At 39.0% G+C, this 15,153-nt stretch overlaps 2 protein-coding genes across 6 annotated transcripts; one reads left to right on the top strand and one right to left on the bottom strand.

Moving 5' to 3' along the window:
• Positions 1-304: 304 nt before the first annotated feature.
• On the bottom strand, positions 305-7,048 carry tram1 (translocation associated membrane protein 1). 2 transcript variants are annotated; one of them, XM_032551367.1, is made up of 11 exons: positions 6,778-7,048; positions 4,553-4,616; positions 2,894-3,015; positions 2,665-2,781; positions 2,522-2,580; positions 2,354-2,438; positions 2,114-2,184; positions 1,918-2,022; positions 1,685-1,828; positions 1,260-1,447; positions 305-1,179 (listed from the first exon to the last, which is right to left on the bottom strand). In XM_032551367.1, the coding sequence occupies exons 1-11, from the start codon at positions 6,898-6,900 to the stop codon at positions 1,109-1,111; spliced, it is 1,149 nt and encodes a 382-aa protein (XP_032407258.1). In that variant the 5' UTR covers positions 6,901-7,048; the 3' UTR covers positions 305-1,108. The 2 variants fall into 2 exon arrangements, with proteins under 2 accessions (XP_032407258.1, XP_032407259.1); XM_032551368.1 differs by having other exon boundaries at positions 308-1,179; positions 1,296-1,447.
• A 311-nt stretch (positions 7,049-7,359) lies between these two features.
• xkr9 (XK, Kell blood group complex subunit-related family, member 9) lies at positions 7,360-13,310 on the top strand. Of its 4 annotated transcripts, XM_032551366.1 has the most exons (5): positions 7,360-8,879; positions 9,095-9,176; positions 9,623-10,036; positions 10,207-10,460; positions 10,537-13,310. In XM_032551366.1, exons 3-5 carry the CDS (start codon positions 9,744-9,746, stop codon positions 11,160-11,162), a joined length of 1,173 nt encoding a protein of 390 aa, XP_032407257.1. In that variant the 5' UTR covers positions 7,360-8,879; positions 9,095-9,176; positions 9,623-9,743; the 3' UTR covers positions 11,163-13,310. The 4 variants fall into 4 exon arrangements, with proteins under 4 accessions (XP_032407257.1, XP_032407254.1, XP_032407256.1 ...); XM_032551363.1 differs by lacking the exon at positions 9,095-9,176; XM_032551365.1 differs by having other exon boundaries at positions 7,360-9,176.
• Positions 13,311-15,153: the final 1,843 nt, after the last annotated feature.

Genomic DNA, 15,153 nt, shown 5'->3' with positions numbered 1-15,153 from the left:
ATATATATATGTACATATATATATATTTCTACAGGTAAGTTAATCCATAATGGAAGAAACACATTAAGAACATTCCACCTTAACATTAAGAGAGGTTTGACAAATCACAAGAACGTTTTTCTTTTTTTTTTTTTCCTGATTTGTATCTTCGTTGATGCTACAGAATTAAAACCTAAAAGCACAATGTGTCTAAAACAGTATGATTACAAATGTGGCAACTTTTATAGAAGCTTGTGATAAACATGTTGTAATTACAAAGCTTTTTACCTACTCCAATAATCAAATGCTACATTCGTTTACCATTTTTTTTGTTTTTTTTTTGGCTGGCAGTTCCACACAATACTGAACCATAAATGTACTCGTTTCATTTGCTTGCTTTTATATCCTCTCATTCCAAGCTTATTGAATGGTTTCCTTTCTATCTACAGGTGTGTGTTTATGTCTGATGTGGTTGGAAAAAAGAAAAAAAGACTAAAGTGTGATCTGGGCGAAGGCTGGAGATAACAGGACTTTATACAACCTCCAATCTTGGGAATGCAGGAGAAATTTAAAATGGAATTCATCCAAGAGAAGGACAGCATCAGGATGAGCTGGTTGGAATATAAATACAAGATATGGAGGTGAAAGAAAAGGAATACACGTCATTTCAATAAAGCACTAAATGACCTGAAGTGAAAAAAAGAAATAAAGTGATCATTCCTGATTTGGTACAATTACAATCAGTACAAAAAATCACCCCCCCCCCCCCCCCCAAAAAAAAACAACAACAAAAAAGAAAACAATCCACATCAATAGGCACTTCTTAAATAAGGTCTTTTCCCTCAGTTTATTTGTTGGTTTTTCATTAATACCACAGAAGGAAGATTTGGAGCTGAAAGTGAGCTGGACGATCGGCAGCAAAAGCAAATCTGAGTGGCCCTGGGAATTCCAGCTGGGAGGTCGGTCCTGTGCAGGAAGGTGAATCCACACATGGGGTCTGGGGGGTCAAGGAGCCGTTGAATCAGCCAGCTGGACATAGCCGAGAAGACCCTGGGAGAGACGGCTCTTTGAGATACGCGGGATGAGGAAGGCTGGCAGGAATGTTTACTTTTCTTCTCCTCTTTATGTCTTATGAGGACTTCTCTTTTCTTGATCTCGGTGAATCGGCTCCATGAGAGCTCACGCCGTTTACTCCGTTAGCTGTAAAAAAAAAAAAAAAAAAATAAGAAAAAGAAAAATAAGGGAGTTAGCTAAAAACGTTTTTGCACTTTTATTCTCACAGTTTATTTGTAGTTGGGTGTTTCTTGCCCTCCCACCTTTGTCTTTTTTCGACTTGCTCTTAGCAGGAGCCTGTTTCTTTTTCAATGTCTGAGCCTCGGCATGCTCTCTCCATCGCCGCAGCTGGAAGTTGATAAACTTCCACATCATGAAGGCCTGCGTAAAGCAGATGGCTGACAGGACGGTCATCCTAGTAGATTAGAGTAACAATCAGTTCTCAAAGTGGAAAGAACATTTATTATTCATCATCTCTTTTTTTTTTTTTTTGTCTGTCATTTAGCTAACAGAAGTAATTTCGGTAATGCTACCTGACCTAAATTAGGGAAAAAAAATCTGACTAAATATGAGGGCGCAAGAATACAATGCTTGTTTATCAACAGCGTATTTAAAAACATATTTTTTCTTTTGTATCATCGGACGTACTTACCGCACAAAGAAAATGTTGAAGTTTCCTGCAGCCAAATCAAAGCCTTGGTTTTCGGCGGTGGAGAGGCCGAAGCCCACGGTGAGGACCGACAGGGACAAAGTAAGCAGCCGTCCAATCACAAACAAGACAGCCCAGATGGTGAATCTATGACAAAGAAAAAAGTTGAATATTTTTTTTAAGCTCACAAACATTTTTTCCATCCGAATCCATTGATTAGAAAATCCAGAACTCACCCCATTTGTCTGTTCTCGTTGCTGAAGTAGACGAGACGGGAGACATGGAACAGAAGCTCGACAAAATAATGCAACACCAGCAGGACCAAACCCAGCCGGTTCAAACTGAAAGACACAACGAGAAGGTTTTAGAAGCAGAGAAATATGACCAATTTCAGCCTAAGCTCTGACTTTTCCCTTCAGCGGCAGCGCTTACTTCAGAATGTAGGCGCCAGCAATGTGGACCAGGTACAGGAAGATGTACACGAGCTGCCGTGGGATATCCTCCTGAACAGTAAACACAGAGAGGAGGAGGCGGAGTGAGGTCAAAATATTTACACCAGTGTGGGATTGGCTCATTCATTTCAGCATGAAGAGGATAATTCTTCAAAACAATACCACAAGGCCCAGGAAGCCAAACAGGAAAAAGCTGCAGGGTCCAAACAGCAACACTTACTTTCTTTGCCTTTTGGAAATACAGCTCTGGGAGAGCGTGTAGCCAGTAGCCCATCTGGCAAATGTAGAAGAATTTCATCTGGAATCTGAAAGAGAGCGAGATGCTTTAAAACAACACACGCTCTTCTTGCTTTTCGTTCGAGTCTCGTCGCTAAATATGGCAACTTACGGCATCAGCGTATGAGGATAACCCTCCCACAGGGTGACGGGATTGGACAGGAAGTTTTCCTAAGAGCACAAAGCTTTTACATACAATGTTCAGTCTGAACCACAAGCAAACAAAAAACAAAACCAGTCAAAGGGTGGGCTCACAGATAGAAGGATGTTCGTGCCCCAAGCGAAGGAGAACAAGTAGAAGGCGCTGAGCTGGCCTGACTCATTGAACTTGCTGTGCTTGGTTTTGGAGAAGTGCTTTTTCCGGTTGAATTTCTGCAGAGACACAATAAAAAAAACAAGATGAGAAATGGCCTAAAGTGAAACAGTTCAGAGGTTTAAAAAAAGAAGAAGAAAAAAAAAGACACTCCCATAATTTCTCACTTACGTCCAGCACGTACTCCTGGATGATTGCATGCATGATGATGGCCACCAGCATGTAGAAGAAAACGGTTGCCAGGTCCTTGATGCCATGGTGGAAGTGGTTCACTGCCGTCTCCTCTGGGCCCTCTGAGAGACAAACCAGTCATTCAGAGTCAACGCCACGACCACAATTTCAAACTCATGCTTTAGTCAGCCAAAGTCACTCATTCACATTATATATATATAGACTCCTGCATGAGTATTCTTTCATTTTATTACGTCACAACCAGAATCCGCAATGCTTTTTTTATTAGGATCTTATGCGAGACAAATACACACTCAAAAAAACTTTTGTGCGTGTGAATCTGGTCAGAGATGATGGGAAAATGGATGAAGCTAAATACAGGCCAATCCTGAAAGTCACCCTGTAGAAGGCTGCAAAACATTCCAGACTGAGACAGAGGTTCACCATCTGGCAGCACAACAACTCTAAACACAAACCCAGAGCTATCACTGAATAGAGTATTTTTGTGTGCAAAAACGGCCTAGTCAAAGTCTAGATCTAAAAACAATTGAGAATTTGCAAACTGAGTATCTTTATCAAATCAGACTGACCTTGAGCTACATCTAATAGGCACTTACTCTACAAAAATAGCAGCTGTAAGTATTGATTCGCACCGGCTCATCATTAATTTAGGCCAAACTAGATGTTTTTTTTGTTGTTTTGTTTATTTTTCATCTTGAAATTTAAGGAACTTTTTTGTTCCACTTTCATAACCTTGCACTACTTTGTGTTGAGACATTACATGGAATTCCAGCAAAGCACATTGAGGTTTGTGGTTGTCATATGACCACACACAAAAACGTTCAAAGGTTTTTTTTTTTGCAACATACATTTAAGTCCCAATCCTAAGTACTGAGACGTGTGGTCAAAGGATTGGCCCCATACTTAATTCACCTTGGGTGGAGAGTCACAATTTTAATTACCCTGAATCCCGAAGGGCGCCATTAAGATTACAGAGTCTTGACTGTGCAAAATTTCACCATATAGAAAATTACCTACCACTGGTGCAGATGCAAATACCTCTCAGCTGATGGGGGAAAAGTCAGAGTCTCTCTTTCATGAAACCACTTAACATGTTTGCGAGGTAGAAGTGACAAAACCCTCCTCCCCCAAAAAACAAAAAAAAACCCAACAAAAAAACAATGGCCTTTTGAGATATCCGAGTAAAGATTAATCTAATGAGATATGAGTGGTAAATAAGTAACAGAGGGAGGTCAGTAGAGAGATCCTAGATAAAACTCTTGTCTTCCTGAAACTGGTTTCTCTCAACAGTCTACAAAGCTGGCAAAGAAAATGTTAACCTTGAAAGCATCAGGAGACGGAATTGTGTGCGAGGCCTATTTTGCTCCTCAGCCCCGAATTCGTCCGGCACAACCTTGCCACTAGAGAACTTATAAATCAGGCAGACTAAATTTAGCTCTAAATGGAAGAGAGAATTAAAAAATGTAAAAAAAGAGAAAGCTTTAAAATGAGTTCGTTTAAGGCCACCGGAGCAGGCACTGCTCTGGAATCCAAATCTTCCAGAAAGAAAACACAAAGACAATTTTGCTTTTATAGACTTAAAACAAAAAATGCAACATGTTACCAACCAGTATCGGTTTATGTATACATATCACTTACCATTTGTTGATATGGTCACATTGTACTGGACAGTAATGAATAATACTGCAAACTTTGAGGTGACCTGTGGATTTAGAAAGAGATGAATAATATGTATTAACAACATAAGGCTCGAGGAGCAAATGATTTTTTTTTATTGTTAAAAAAACACTTTTTTAACAATAAAAAAATATAAAACATGTGAAAAAAAAGTATTGTCTAAAAACTGATGTGGAGAAGAGCCAAGCTGTAAATTACAGTGACCAGAACAAGCTGTCAAACCCTAAAGAGTGTGGTTATGAGAACAGCAACTGAGAATGAACTTTATTTAGCAGACCTACGAAGTGCTAGATGTGACGGTAAAGTAAAAATATTTGGGGCATATAATTAGAAATGATTCATGCGATGATGTTCAGAAGCAGCGTTGTTGTAAATGCAGACCAATAAGTAACCTGGACCTACATTTTATAGTAGCCCCCTTTCAAAAGCCGTTTTTGCATTATGATCACTCGTGTAATTGCAGCAAAGCCGACACTGAAAAAATTTCAGTTCATGTCCAGGATGCGTTTTGAATTTGCATGCTGGGAAAAATGCAAGTCAAATGTTGGACTCACGTAATGGTACTTCTTTTCATGCTTCACTGAGGAACTTGATATATATGTTCATATGCAGTTGTGAAGATGTATGTGAAGAAAATTATAACACTGTTGAAAGGTTCATTTTTTAAAATTAATTCATTTCAAGAATTGAAACTTCTGCCCTAAACTTTTCTGGTGGACAGATGACTGACGTTGTCCTGGGCAGACGAGAGGACCAACACCAAATGATGATAAGACTCTGGAAACGTCAACTTGAATTTTGTGTCTCTTTACTCTTCTTTTCCTTCCACTAAACTTTCCATCATCATATGACTTTTAGTGGCTTATTCTCCTTGTGTAGAAGGTTGACTATCTGTCTGCTGAACGTGACAAGTTTTCCCCATGTTTGTGCAAGCCAAGCATTACCAAAAGTTTTTGTTTGTATTATTTGATAGTAAAAGGTTCTGAGAAACAGATTTTTCGGTTTTCATAACCAAAAGTAAAAAGCATAAGTATTTAACATATAGCTCCATTTGTTATAAATTTACATAATATTTTTGTTTCAGTTCTTGATTAAAATGACCAAAATTAATGCACTTTTCTAAGATATGCTAATATGCTGAAACGCATCTGTAGCTGCTTTATTTATGAGTTGTATTGTTTACATGAATTGGTTTTTATTGTTAAATTCTATACTTCATTTTTGAGAGTAAGGCATAAAAGTGAAAATGTACCATTTTAAAAGGTAATCTTCAAAATAAAAGAGCAGCTTGAGCGAAAAATTATTTACCGTTAATATTGATTCATATTAGCATCACTGTTAACTAAAAGTAAACGGGGGATACAATTCAAACAACTTCCACAATGGGTGAGCGACAGTAAAACACCTTTCAACGACTGCTGAAGGTCACAAACTTTATTTTGAAGAACTAAATACCGGAAGTTGCTTTAAACACGTACAGAAGCGGCATCGCTCCCTTCTGAGGATGAAACCGCGATAGATTTAAATAAACATGTGTTATAAAGTGGACCTGAAGACAACACATAGGCCATAGTGGACGGTGGTTTGATCCCCGTCTCTTTTGAGGCACATTTCTGCTCGAAAGGACAACTTTCTGTTTTGGTACGAGCGGGGGATGACAACCCTCTCGACCGCTGTGCGAATGCCACGTAACACTTCTACGCACAAACTAAGCACAACGGGGCTGTTGCAAAATCTTCAAACCGCGGAGCTGGACGCTGCGTTTCAAATGTGCAACGTCTTATTTTCAAGTAAGCAGCTCGCATATATTTTATTTATGTTTTATTTAGGTTTTACTCCGACAAACACACGATGAAAAAAGCGGGCCTGAAGACAAGTGTTTTGAAATATTGATTTCAAGACGGGAAGCAGACAAATGTTAAAGTGAGGTCTACTCCCAGGAAAGCCCCAATATCTATAAAACACCATTTAGATGTACGGACAAGCCCACTAAATGCGAGAATAAGAGCGAAGCGGGTCCACTGTGCACTGAAAACTTTCGATCTTGTGGAGGAAGTAGAGAGGAATTGATCAGACAGCCATGTCAGTTGCTACGAGAACAGATGGGAGGAAGAGATCAGCTCTCTCGTCCGCCAACTCTGCGCCATCTACAATTAAAAACAACCCCGCTCAACATGTGGACTCACCTCAAACATCAGCCCGAGCAGGAACACCATAGCAACACAGGAAACAATATCTGCATGGTTCTGGATCACAAACTCGTGGCTCAGCACCGGCGGGTTCTTGCTGGTCTTTTTTCGGATCCCCATGTCGACGCGATTCGTAAAAGTTTCCCCTTTGTCCGTCACGCAGATGCGATTTTCTGTGCTTTTCTTCTCTACCAGATGGCGTGATCTATCTGAGCTCCCACCGCGTCCTGCATGCACAGGGCCAGGCTGCTGTTGAATGGCGTGTCACTCTTCTGCTGGTAGGAGGGTCCACGGAGAGAGGGAGCCGCTGCGCCTGACCAAAGAGACTCTTTACGCACAGGAGAGGAAACAGCTGGGGCTCTCTGCCGCTTCCTAGAGGTTTGGAGTAGAAGGAGAGCTGTAGAGATGAATGGTTTCTATATTTAGTACGCCATCATAAGGTAAACTGGTCCAACAGGTCCCACACTTAAAACAAGCAAGCATAGATAAACACCTATTTAAATGACGTGTTATATATCGCATATATAACACGTACGTTACACATATATTTTATTTATTCAGCGCAAACGTCCAAAATTGAGCGACCACATTTTTTTTGTTCTTTTTTTTTTTTCCTTTTAGTTTTGTTGCAAAAGCTAACAAAAACATTTATTTTTTTTATAGACTTCTTCTGAGATTCTCATACCAAGGACACCTTCCCAGGAAGTTATTTAGCCAGTGGAGTCCAGTCCAGCATGTCATGTTTACAAACCCTCATAGCCTCTGGCGTTTCGATGCTGATATGACAGAGTAAAATGGATGATAAGGATCTCACACATTTCAAGCTATTTATCAAACAAAAACTTTAGAAACTAGCATAAGCCTCAGGAGAAATAGATTTTAAAGATTAAAGAAAAAAAATGACAATGTTATAGAGATATACTTTTGAATTTCTAGTACAATCCTGACATAATGCTGATGGAAATCTAGGGATAATAAAACATAGGAATCCACTGGCTGAATCTGTAACAACTAGCTGTGTTCTAAACCCTTACAGAGAGTAGCGGACAGGAAGTAATGCAATGCAATGCAAAACCAGGACCAAGCACAAGTGAACTGACTAGCTGCTTATTGCCCCAAATGTGGAAGTACATGTGTTTATCACACATACAGCTGACTCAGTCCTTACAGGACAAATATGAATTGATTTGATTTTCAATTTTATTTCGGACTTTGTCTAGGCTATTCTAAGACAACAACACCTGTTCTGTTGGAGGTCTGGCTGTATGTTTGGGTTCGGTGATCTATCCAACTCTGTTGAGGACAGTTTCCTTGTACGATTGCCCTGTTCATCTTCCCATCAACCCAGACCAGCTTCCCTGTCTCTGATACAGAAAAGCATCCCCACAGTGTGATAATGCCACCACCAAATTTTAATAACGGGGGACGTGTACTCGGGGTCCTCTGTAGTATTTTGCAGTTTTCCACTACACAGAGCTTTTAATGTATGGCAATAAGTCTATTCTGGTGTCATCTGACCAAAACAGTCTTGAATCATTCTGGAAGGCACTACAACCCGGGTCATGGCATTTAGAAAGAAAATAAAGAAAACTGAGTTTTAGGAAGTTACAAAGCCACAATTTATCTAAGCTGCATAGCAGCATGATGCTTTTAAGTTTCTGTATGCAGTTGTTCTTCAAGAATTGCATTTTATTTTAGAGCCTATTAGAGTTCACCTTTGGGAAACTAGACTTGCTCTGAAATATGTTCACTTCCTTTAATAACTTGGAATACGAGTCACTTTACGTCACACTTTCAGTCACTGTTCATGAGTTACTTTTGCTCTCCGAGCAATGATTAAGCTAATCTTGTTGGTCAAGTTTAAATGGACACAGACATGTGAAGGGGAAGTGTAAAGACTACACTCACACAACCACCACACCTTCATAGGAATGACATGTATTACGTGATTACAAATGTCTGCTCTGAGTGTTGATTTGTTTACTGGTTGCTGAGGTGGGGCTTGCCACAGGTATCAAGGGAAGGAGAAAGAAAAATGCAGGGAGTGGAATCTCCAGCTGTGATTGTGTGGAGCTCTCTGCCATAGATATTATATCTCTGTAAGTTTACTCCTGTTTTTCTTATGTCTTATATGCGGCTAGTCATTGTGGAAGTAACAATTTTGGGTGTAGCATTGCTTTTCTGTGTGTGTGTTAACTGCAGCGTAGCTCGTGATTAATAGTTAAGATATATGAGTTTGTTTCTAAAAAGTAACATCATGAAAGTACAATATATGAAATTAATAGATGGAAACATTTCATTATCTTATCCTTAGGTAGCTCTGATTTTGCCTCGATTTTCAATAAAGCTGCCAATCGATCAAGGTAGTATTTTGTTTATCCAACTTACTCCTCAAGGTAAGTTGTGCTGCGTGTTTTAGGGATGTTTCCCTACTTTAACACGCCTGATTCACATGAATGTAGTTCGGAAAAAGCCTGTTAATCAGCTATCTACTGAAATCAGGCATGCAGAAGGAGGAAAACATCTAAAACATTTAGATTCAACTATACAGAGTCCTGAACATTGTGCTATAATTTGTTTGTTATGTGATTAGTTGTGCTTTCATCCGTATTGAAAGTGCCATATGCCAGTCAGTCTTATATAATAAATATTTTTATGACTGATTAAAAAACAGGAAGATATAACATAAGCTGAAGAACATATAACATAAACTGGTCAGGATTGCAAGGCATCTGCAGTTTTTTTTTTTGTTTTTTTTTGCTAAAATAAAGGAAATCATTGTTTTTGCATCATTGTAAATTGCAAGTGTTTTTAATCGATTTTACTTGTATGTCTTTTGCAGAGAGATTTTAAAGCCACCTGTGACACTCGCATACTACAAAGCTTACAGAAACAGGAACTGAGATTGCTTTGTTCTTGGAACCAAACAGGAACAGGAATGCCAGCTTTTTAAAGTGATAACTATGGGGCAGTCAAATGAGCAGTACTCCAAGCGGCGGTGGCTTTTAGCTCTTGTGGGACTATTCATGTACCTAGGGGACATTTGCACAGATACTGCACTGGTTTTTAGATATTTTCACGAAAAGCGCTATGTTTGGAGTGGATTGACTGCACTGTTTATAATTACTGGGCTGACAGTAAACCAGATCTTCAGCTACACCTGGTTTTTAGAAGATATGCATAAAAATGTCATGGACAGCAAACCAAAGCGACGGTTTTTAGTCCTGCACATATTTGGGATGGGAATCCTTCTCAGGTACGTACGCGCCTTAATGTCATGCATACAAGATTTGCAGGCTGCAAACTTAAATTTCATTAGTGCTGCAGAAAGTGGGTTCTTCAACCGTGTTACCGTCATCACAGCTGCAGAAAAAACTGAATAGATAATATGATGACAGTTTTTTATTATTCTGATACTGTTGCCAGGTCTTACCACCTGCTTGAACAAGGATACAAAGAGATTTGGGGACAAGAAGTGTCACACAATCAAAAGTCTCCGAATGGACGCCTGAAGGAAGATGATGAGGAGGGGACCAGCACCTCGCACCACAATAAACTGCTTAGCGATGCTGCCGATCTGAGCATGTTGAAGCTTTTCGAGACTTTCCTGGAGAGCGCGCCTCAGCTTCTTTTACAGCTTTACATACGTCAAAGCCATGATGAGTGGTCGGTCTTACAGTGTGAGTAGATAACAAAGTCCTTTCTTAACTTCAAATGTTTTCAGATTTATAACTTTTAGTTGCATTTTTCTTGCAGATATGTCTATGGTCTTCTCTTTCTTTAATCTGGCATGGTCTTTGGTGGACTATCGGATCTGGCTGCGCAAATCCCTTCCCCAGAGCCGAGAATTGCCCTCAGGCCTCCCCACAGTGGTCTACCTGCTCTACAAACTCTTCACCATCACTAGTCTCATTCTCAGCTACAGCCTCCTCCTCTTCCTCAGCATCTACAGCACAGTAGGCTTTACTTCCCTTTGGCTGCTGGGAACAATATGGGCCCACCTGCTTCAAACCGACTTCTGCAATTCAGGTGTCCTTGAACTGCTGTACCGTGGCGTCATTGGCGCCATTCTGGTTTTTACCTTTTTTAACGCTAAAGGACAAAACACCAAACGGGAAATGACCGTCTATTACTTTTTTTGGACTGCTATAAATTTCTCAACTCCTTTATTGATGTTTTTTTTAAAGCCAGAGTTGAAGACAATTACATTTTTCTGGGTGGTTAGTGGCGTAATCTATGGCGGTTCATTGCTGGGGCTGATTTTGCTGGTGTCGTATTATCGCTTCCTGCACCCTAAACAGTGTGAGTTAGATCAGGTGGATGGACAGGAAAAGGAGAAGACACCTTTAACAAAGAGGACAAGGGCATTCATAAAACCTTGACTGAGGTTTTTCCCACCATATCATAAAGAAGGGCACTCCACATCATAGTGCAGCCACCACCATGTATTATTGTTACAACATTTCATGTTTTAGTTGTGTTCAGACTTGTGGCGCATGAATGTTAGATTAGTTTCCATGTCTTAAATCAAGAAATATGTGAAAAGTTGTGAAAGAAAAAAAGCAAGCACAAGGCGGTGTAGAGTACAGCTGAAAGTTGTTGAGGTTTGAGGATTTTAGGTTTGAATTGGGGAGTTTACACATAAGCACACAACATGATTTCCATCAAAAGAAGTCTGCAGAAATGTTGTCAGTTTTCAGTTGTTTAGAGATGTAACCAACATTCTATGCAGGGATTTAAAAGCTCTCTTCCTGAAATTCACCACGGTGGAAAATGACCACTTGTGAATACCACCCATCATTGCCACTCGAACTCAATCTACAGACAGTTTCCCCATAACATGTTCTTTGGTCCTTCAAAGTTATTTCAAGTTAGTGCTAACTTGGGGGTGTACTGAAGGTGTGTTAAGATACCGATATACAGCAGGACCCTGGTATTTGCAAAGTTACAGTGATGCTTTCAGAGGTTCACATTAAGAGTGCAAGCTGAACAAGTGATGTGGCTTTTATATTTGATGTGTACTTTGCTGCAGTATTCTCTGAAAATGATCCCTCATAGAGCGTTTATATAGATGCCAATGCAGATGAACCTACTCACCCTCCAAATTGTACAGTTTGAGTGAAAGGTGCCACTTGCAATCGGTGCTGAGGTACAAAATACTTTTGACAGCAGTTAAGACCAACTCGACTATAAACCCAGCTTTAGGAACCAGCAGTCCATGAATAACTAAAATCCATGAATACTTGAGACCCTCTCAGAACAGGCTTATAATTGAATTTTTTAATGTACCTTAATATGCATCAATATGCATAGTAGAAACTGTCTCAGTACTACTACAGGAGCAAGCATCCATGGTCTTTTCTGTTTTCGGTCCTGGGCATACAGCCAATCAGCACCAAAGAACATAAACTGTGCTCCTGTTTTGGTTGCTTTGTAAACACCAGCCAATAGTGTGCCAACTAGCATTGCACCTAGGTATTTCAGCTTTCAATCGTCATTTTCGTTTAAAAAAATTTAGATTTGCTCAATGAAAATATCGGCAAATAGGGAGGTTTTCCACAAACAAGTGAAGGAGTTATGTTACACCTACACCTGTTGTGAAGTCTTGAATGGCTTTTGAACTCTTAAAAAAATGTAAACTCATGGTCAGACTGTTTTGATAGGGGAGAGATGCGTTTTTGTTTAATCCCAGTATTCTCGTTTATGTGCTTATTGGGTAGGTTGTTTTGTTGGTTTATATATTCTGCTTTCTTAGAGTTATGTAAGTTAAGCTTTTACTTAGACCAGCTAGGAGACATATCACCTTCAACAGGGACAATGGCCTTAAACATAGACCCAGAACTGGATTAAAACAGTTTAAATTAAAAAAAAACTTTCATTCTTAAATTGCTTTATCACATTTCAGACCTACAAAAATGGCAATATTTAAAAATTAATCTTCACTGATACTCTATATCCAACTTGATTGAAATTGAGCTATTTTGAGCTAAATATGCACACCAAATAGCTCAGATTTCTAACTAAAAATATTTTGAAAACGATCCGAGTTAGGCGCTCTTACTGTGTTGCCCTTTCTCATAAGATCCCAATAGAAAAAATTGACACATGTGGTTGCAATGTTACAAAATGTTTTAAAAAAAGTTTGAGTTTGAATTTTTTTGTATTTTAAAAGTTTTGTGTTTTTTTTCTATTCTACATCGTGAGTTCTTATTTACAGGACTGTGTTATCAAAGGCTTGTTCTCTCAAATAGCAACAGCAGCGCAGATACTACTTGGGGGTGTTTATGTTCTTTTCTGAAGTGCTATATTATCAACACAAGATGGCGCCATTATCACAGTGGATTTTTCGAATATGCAACGACATTGAATCCAGTTATTCCAATTTCTTTCTGACTTTGAGTTACCAGCTGTACCTATTATGCCTATTAGCATAAATCAAAAGCAGTGAGCAATGTTGCACTCTGTTATTTCCTGTTTTGTACTATGGTTTTTGTACCACATATTAGAATAAAGTTGATTGATAGTCATTCGTTCTGAAACAAAATGTTAGGCATATTTAGATTTTGACCACACTCATCTCATTGACCTTCAATTAATCTTTAAATATCCACTAAACTTCTGCAATTTTTATCTTTGCAAAATGAAAGGATGGAAATTTCTCTCCATCTTTCTGAGAATTTTGGAGACGGTGTGGACACGGATGAACAATGAAGAAATAATAAACCAGCACTCATTTTGTTTTGACTACTAGCAAAATATTGTCTTGCTAGAAAATGAAAGATGCGATTTATTTATTTTTTGTCATCCAACGTAGGATAAAATAATATGCTGGGGAGTTAGTGTGGAGTGGGGACCTGCTGTGTCCTCTAAAGCTCATGGTTGTGGGCTCTCAAATGAGCACAGCCATCCTCCCTTCTTTTAATCCAGCCAAGCTCAGAGCTTTCTGAGCTGTTTATGCCAAGGGACCCCTTGAACCTTTCCTTTGTTGGTTGCGTTTTGTCTGAAACACTCCATAAAATTCAAACTCCCAACAAATTTAACTGAGGAAGTTTTGTTTTTAAGAGGAAATGAATCTCTGCCAGGCTCTTATTTTATGGTGAAGCAATAGTGGATGTACTGACCCCTGCTTGAGCTCTTTTGGTTTATTACATGCAGAAAGCCAGGGTAATGGTTCAAAAGCATTTTCCAACCCAATAGTGACCTATAACCTGTACAACTCAATGGAAAGACAAACTAATATGTTCTGGAAGAAAAAAATCAAAATGGAAAACTTAAATATTGTGGTTGCAAAAGTGCACTCTTAGTTCTTTGCAAAAACTCTTAATTTGGTTCTCATCAGAAGCCGCCCTGTGACTTATTTTTCTAAAATTCTTTCCAAGAAGCTATTCTTTTTATGGTTTGGATGTATGCTTTGGATCCTTGTTTCGCTAACAGATGAAATTCCTCTTCATCCACTTTCCGGCATAAATTTGAAGGTTTTGCTCAAGCATCAACTGGTATGTGAAAATATTTCAGCTGTAGAAAAACAAGCTTAAAGCATGGCCCTGTCACCACCATGCTTCATAATGGTAGTGGTATTCATTTGGCAGGGCATTCCCCACATGTTTTTGGGACACTAAATGTGTTTTGAGAACATTTAGAACATTTAAACGTTTTCAGAACGTTTGTCCTCCATATTGACACTCTACTTCTGATCATTGAGAGTACAAAAGATTGTTGTGGCATGTTCTAGATATCCACATTCCTACAGTGGCTTTAATGTTGCTGTATCTCTTCCCATCTGACCAAGACGTCTTCAGTCATTTTACAAAATGTGAAAGGAAATCTAGTTCTCGGTACTCACACTCCACTTGATGTTAACTATTCTCAGTGTGTCCCAGAGTGTATGCCATTGAAACTCTTTGATGCCCTTCTCCAGACTGAAGGCTTTTCCTGTGGGATGAAACAAAGAAAATGTCATGAAAAGCCTACAAGATTCAGATGTTCTTTAAATGGTCACTGGTCCTATTTAAGATGAGCTTGAATGTGGTGCTTTGTTACAAACATAGCCAATAGTAGGATGTGCAGACATATACAACCATGTTATTGAAGTTTTTAATTGACTGTTTTTCTATCAAAAGATTTTTCACTGGAGCTACATGGGGTATAGCTCATATTAAAGGAGGAAATAATGACATATAACAAAATCCTGGCATTTCAACCTGGGTGTGTATATTATTTTATAACCACTGTATTCACAAATGTATAAAGCAGTTAAAACGTTGATTCATAGCAGCTTACCTTTTGGATTAAAGGGGTTATTTATACTAACAGGGAAGGTTCTTTATTCACAAGAAATCAAAATCACATCCTCCTTTGCATTTAAGATGATGG

This window comes from Xiphophorus hellerii, chromosome 21 (assembly GCF_003331165.1).
Source record: "Xiphophorus hellerii strain 12219 chromosome 21, Xiphophorus_hellerii-4.1, whole genome shotgun sequence".
Lineage (NCBI taxonomy): Eukaryota > Metazoa > Chordata > Actinopteri > Cyprinodontiformes > Poeciliidae > Xiphophorus > Xiphophorus hellerii.
This window is presented reverse-complemented; position numbering and strand designations above follow the sequence as displayed.

What these genes read in the sequence shown, in the direction of transcription:
- xkr9 (XM_032551363.1), top strand. Translation starts at nt 9,744, where the DNA reads ATGGGGCAGTCAAATGAGCAGTACTCCAAGCGGCGGTGGCTTTTAGCT. An exon ending in GGGATGGGAATCCTTCTCAG is followed by an intron (nt 10,037 to 10,206) that starts GTACGTACGCGC and finishes TACTGTTGCCAG; the next exon opens with GTCTTACCACCTGCTTGAAC. An exon ending in TGAGTGGTCGGTCTTACAGT is followed by an intron (nt 10,461 to 10,536) that starts GTGAGTAGATAA and finishes TTTTTCTTGCAG; the next exon opens with ATATGTCTATGGTCTTCTCT.
- tram1 (XM_032551367.1), bottom strand. Translation starts at nt 6,900, where the DNA reads ATGGGGATCCGAAAAAAGACCAGCAAGAACCCGCCGGTGCTGAGCCAC. An exon ending in TGTGACCATATCAACAAATG is followed by an intron (nt 3,016 to 4,552) that starts GTAAGTGATATG and finishes TTTGTCTCTCAG; the next exon opens with AGGGCCCAGAGGAGACGGCA. An exon ending in TATCCTCATACGCTGATGCC is followed by an intron (nt 2,439 to 2,521) that starts GTAAGTTGCCAT and finishes GCTCTCTTTCAG; the next exon opens with ATTCCAGATGAAATTCTTCT.